At 33.4% G+C, this 5,129-nt stretch overlaps 2 protein-coding genes across 2 annotated transcripts; both read left to right on the top strand.

Moving 5' to 3' along the window:
* On the top strand, positions 1–2,089 carry LOC134829622 (DNA primase large subunit). The gene is made up of 3 exons (XM_063842798.1): positions 1–200; positions 256–500; positions 565–2,089. Exons 1-3 carry the CDS (start codon positions 78–80, stop codon positions 1,883–1,885), a joined length of 1,689 nt encoding a protein of 562 aa, XP_063698868.1. The 5' UTR covers positions 1–77; the 3' UTR covers positions 1,886–2,089.
* A 1,191-nt stretch (positions 2,090–3,280) lies between these two features.
* Positions 3,281–5,129, top strand: LOC134830521 (uncharacterized). Its single transcript, XM_063844031.1, has 2 exons — positions 3,281–5,019; positions 5,074–5,129. The coding sequence occupies exon 1, from the start codon at positions 3,376–3,378 to the stop codon at positions 4,411–4,413; it is 1,038 nt and encodes a 345-aa protein (XP_063700101.1). The 5' UTR covers positions 3,281–3,375; the 3' UTR covers positions 4,414–5,019; positions 5,074–5,129.

Genomic DNA, 5,129 nt, shown 5'->3' with positions numbered 1-5,129 from the left:
GCGCGAAATTGTTTGTGTTTTGAATTTTTGTCTCGTCTAAAAAATCAATTTTACATTAAAAATTCCCCCATAAAAACATGAGACCTTACGTTTCAATGGTTTGGGACAAGCTCCCGTACGAGATGAAGCAACTATTGGTGCATAATGTGATGTTTTACATTTTTCCGCCACTCATTCAGATTCCCTTAGCTGAGTTTGAGGTAAATTTCTAAACATTTTTCCTGTTTTCTATCGAAATTAATCAAAATTTCACAGGACTTGGCTATGGATCGCTTAAAAATGTTGCGCATCGTCGAGTCTGCCTCCGCAAAATACACGCCAATGACGCAGGAATGGAAAGACTCCGTGCTGCGTGAGATGCTTGGTGACGGATTGAAGATTTATACGCGACTTTTCAAGGGAAACGGAAGTACTCCAGCTGATATGGAAGCAAGACGCAAAGATTACTTGTCACATTTCATCTTGCGGTTCGCTTATTGTCAAAACGAAGAGCTTCGACGGTGAGTTTTTTTTACTTTTAGTTAAATTTTCATCATTTTTATGACATTTTTTTGTGGATTTTAGTTGGTTCACGCGACACGAAGTGCTGTTATTCCGCTTTAAATTCAGCGAGTTGTCCAAAAACGGCGTCGCCGAGTTCAAAGAAGCCTATAATTTGTCGTACAAGACAATTTCGCCCGAGGAGAAACGCGAAATTCGTGATGGATTGTTCGAAAGTACCCGCGAAGAGTCAATGTTCAAAATCGAGGAGATGGATTTCTACAAAGTGCCTTTCACGGAAGTTTTGAATCTGGTCTCGAACAAACATTGTTTCGTCCAAAAGGGATTCGCCTACGTTAGTACGGTAGATTTTGTTCACATTGTATCGGCCATTTATGAAAATCTCACGGTCGAGGGATTGTTCGAACAGCTCAAAATTTTGCCGTATTTGGAATGTGAGGAGCGTTTGGTGGATGTCATGAAAAAAGTGAACACCACAAATACCGGCAAGGACTATGCACTTGGCGAAAATGACGTCGCAATCGAAAATTTGGACCAATTATCGAAGAAAAGTTATCCGTTGTGCATGCGAATGGCGCACGAACACTTACGGGCGACACACAAACTCAAGCACAATGGTCGCTTGCAGTACGGATTGTTCCTCAAGGGCATCGGCGTCACGTTGGAAGACTCGTTGCGGTTCTGGCGCGCTGAATTTTGCAAAGTTGTCGATCCGGACAAGTTCGAGAAGGAGTACAGTTACAACATTCGCTATAATTACGGCAAGGAAGGAAGTCGCACGAACTGGACTCCATGGTCTTGCATGAAAATAATTAATTCCGCATCGACTGGAGGCGATTGCAGCGGTTGTCCGTACAAACTTTACTCTCCGGCAGACTTAAAACCCAAACTTATGTCATATGGCTTGTCAAATTTGCATGCCCAGGAGGTTGTCGAGTACGCGCAAAAGGGACATTACCAACTTGCCTGCGGAAAATACTTCGATATCACGCACAATCACAAACTCGATCAAGGCATCAACCATCCAAATTCCTATTTCCAGATGAGTCAAGAGGTAATGGGAGCTCGACAACCGAAAAAAGCTCCCGCCACGCCAAATACGCCAGCTTCGACGCAAAAACAACGCAAAGAACTCATCCTGAAGAAGAAGAGGATGCACCAACAGATGAACGACGAAGATGATGCCGAGCTCCTGCGAGTGTCGCAAATCGAGGAAGCAGCGTATTTTGCAAAAACGAACCAAAAATTGCCGGAAAATGGGGTAGAGGAACAGAAATCTTCAGAGGGGAAGGAAAATAATGCAACTGCCAATAATATGAGCAGCTGGGATGATGACGACTTTGATGTTTCGCTTCTTGATGAAAGTATTGCCATGCAATATTAAGGAAATTCCGTCGTAATTTGTAATTTAAAAAACGAAATAATCTTTAAATTAATAAACATTCTTATTCTCTAACGTACGAAAGGCATTACGCATGTGAAGTGAGAGAGATTTTCTTCTCGGCACTAATACCAATGTTGCAATTTTGACGTCACATGAGGGTGTCTCAGACATTTTTCAACATTTTTTATTGAAATTTAATTTAAATATTTTTTTTGTACAAAATTTTATTTTTCAATCCAATTTTTAACGATTTTGTCGAAAAAAATTGGAAAAAAATATGAATAACTCGATTTTAATACCGCATTTAATACCGTTTTAAAACATTCGTTTTTTAATTTATTAAGACCGCTCCAAATTTTTTTTTGAACTTTTTGTCCCATGCCCCATTTCAAAAGCCGAAAATCCAATGGGGCAAAATAAAAAAAAAAGTTAAAAATGTCATCAAAATTGACCATTTTTTAGCCTTTTTCCATATTTTTTCAAAGAATTTTCAAAATTTTTTAAAAATATTTTCAATTTTTAAGAATTTTTGTATTGAAAAACGAAATTTAACATGAATTTTCTTCTCTAAAATTTTTTTCAAAAAAATCATTTTTCAAAATTTTTGACAGTTTTTTTTATGAATTTTTTTTTGTTGAAATTTTTTACTTGGAATACTCTTATATCAATTTTAAATTATCAAATCTCAATATAGACCATAAAAACAACTAAAATATTCATTAATGATCAAAAATTGTTTGAATTTTGTCATTTTGTATGAAAAAGTATTTCAAAAATTTTTTTTTATTTTTTTGCCCCCCCCCATTTTGAAAAATAGTTTTTGGGACAAAAAGTTCGAAAAAAATTTGGAGCGGCCTAAATTAAAGAAAAATCTGAATTTAACACAAATTTGAAGAATTTTTTTTTTAATTCGATTTTGGTCACGTGCTTTATTTTTTTTTTCCTAAATTTTAATAGTTTTTCCATAAAGTTAAAAAAAAAATTAAAAAAATTAACAAGTTTAAATAAAAATTACAAAATTTTTCTAAAAAAGTTTTTAAAAACTTAACTTTAAAATTTAAATTTTTTTTCTAAATATTTTCGTCAAAATCTATGAAAAATGGATTGAAAAATTTAATTTTAGTGTAACGTAAATTATGATTTTTGAGGTTTATTCTTTCAAAAAATGCAAAAATTTTGCTTTTTTAAAGTTAGTTTTATTTTTTTCTTGAATTTGTTTAAAAAAAAATTAAAAAATAATTTTAATTGCATTTAAAATTAATTTTTCATCTTTCAGAAGTCATCAACAAAGCTCACCCTATCAAGAATAAACTCACAATAATTGTCATGAATTGCATCAGCTTGCGCCACAAGTGTTTGATTGTGTGAGTATTTGTTTACTTTGCCGTCAAAACGTGTTATTGTTGCAAGTTCAGAGCTAAAAATATTGCAAAATATTGATGAATAACCGGAAAAAGTGTTGAAAAAAAACTTCAATTGTTAAAAAAAACATGGAAAACGAATCAAAAAGTGAAAATACCTTGGAAATATCGGATTTACCGCCGGAAATCTTGGAAAAAATATTACTTTATCTACCGAACAATGATAAACTAGTTGCGCGCTTAGTCAGCAAATACTGGATGTCAATCGTCGTATCAAGTCCTCGTCTTAATTTGACCTTGTACTTGGTTAATTGTCGATTAGAGAAGGAACTTATCTCGTTATTGCTGCAAACGGAACTGACTTTTGCTCGAATTGTCTTCGAAGAATGTGAAATTGCCGAAGTTGCCGATGATCAAACAGAATTTTGGTCTAAAATTGGAAAAAATGTCAAGGAAATTTACATCAAAAGTCGTCATACGAGACTTGACTTAGCCATCGACAAGGGATTGAAAGCCGCTCACTTCCCCAAATTAAAAAGTTTGAAACTTGATATGTTGCCTTTGTTTTATGAGTTATCTTCAAGAGGTCAGCACGAATGGATAAAGCTGCTTCTTCAGATAGAAAATTTTACGGTTCATTACTTACAAAATCGAGAAGTCACGAAAGATGTGAGCATTTTGATGCCAAAAGTGAAAAATTTAAGAATTGATGGATGCAAAAACAAGACAATTCAAGTGCTTTTCAATCGAGTCATTTTTTCAGAAGTTCAAAATTTGACAATAATTTTCGTTTCGTACCAAAACTTAAATCTGCAGAAAATTTTTCGAACAAATTTCGATGGAACGCTCCTTCGAACATTATTTCTCAGTCAATTTTACTCATGGATCGATATAAATTTCAACTTAATTTCCGAATTTTTTCCAAATTTGGAAGTTTTGGGCATCGGAATCATAACCAAATATCAAGAACACGGCTCAGAACTCAAACACAAGGAAATCGCTGAAAAACTTTTCAAAAAGCCACCTTTGAAGGAACTGCACTTTGTGACTTTCCGGCAAACGGACGACAAGAAATTCAAGTCGTTCGTTCGAACGGACAAAGGAATCGAAGAAACGAATAAAAAATTTCGTGCCTTCGATGAAATTCAGTCATTATTGCAGAATTAAAGTATTTTTTGTGGAATTAAATAATTGTTTCGTCGCTGAATAGACAAAAAATAAGGAGGAAATTGCACCACATTCGGAGGCAAGCAGCGCTAACAACACCTAAATTTAATTAGAACAAAACAAAAAGGAAAATAATAAGCAAATAAACCACAATAATACTCTTTTTCCTTTACCACAAAGCTGTTTTGTATGCATAATGTGCTTTTTTCGGCGTCGTAGTTGCTGCTCTGCTTCTTTTTATATCATTATTATTAGACGATTTCGTAGTGTGGTTGTTTTAGTTAAGACAAAGTTATCATTTTTCGTATATATTTAAAGGAAAAATAGCAGCAACAACAACCAGTAGAGCGGCATGCCATACCACAAAAAAAAACATGAAAACGAGAAAAAGTTTGCTTTAATTTACACCAGCGAGGATTTAAAATAATAATAAATAAAACAATAAAATTTCCACGAAAAATGATGAAAACAGAATTTTATCGAATCAAGTGGCGTGTTTTGTTTGAATAATGGTCGGACGATGGGGAGATGAAAAATTTTGTGAAATAATTTGTGGAAAAAAAATTAAATTTTAGCGTATTTTCAATTAATTTGAAGGATTTTATTGTAAGAAATTATTTTTTAAAATTATTTTTAATTAATTAATTTTATTTTTTTTAGGTTTTCTGATTTCTTTTGAAAAAAAAAAGAAAAAAAATATAAAAAAAAATCTTGAG

This window comes from Culicoides brevitarsis, chromosome 2, assembly GCF_036172545.1.
Source record: "Culicoides brevitarsis isolate CSIRO-B50_1 chromosome 2, AGI_CSIRO_Cbre_v1, whole genome shotgun sequence".
NCBI classification, from domain to species: Eukaryota; Metazoa; Arthropoda; class Insecta; order Diptera; family Ceratopogonidae; genus Culicoides; species Culicoides brevitarsis.
The sequence above is the reverse complement of the archived record's forward strand: the minus strand, read 5'-3'. Positions and strand labels throughout refer to the sequence as shown.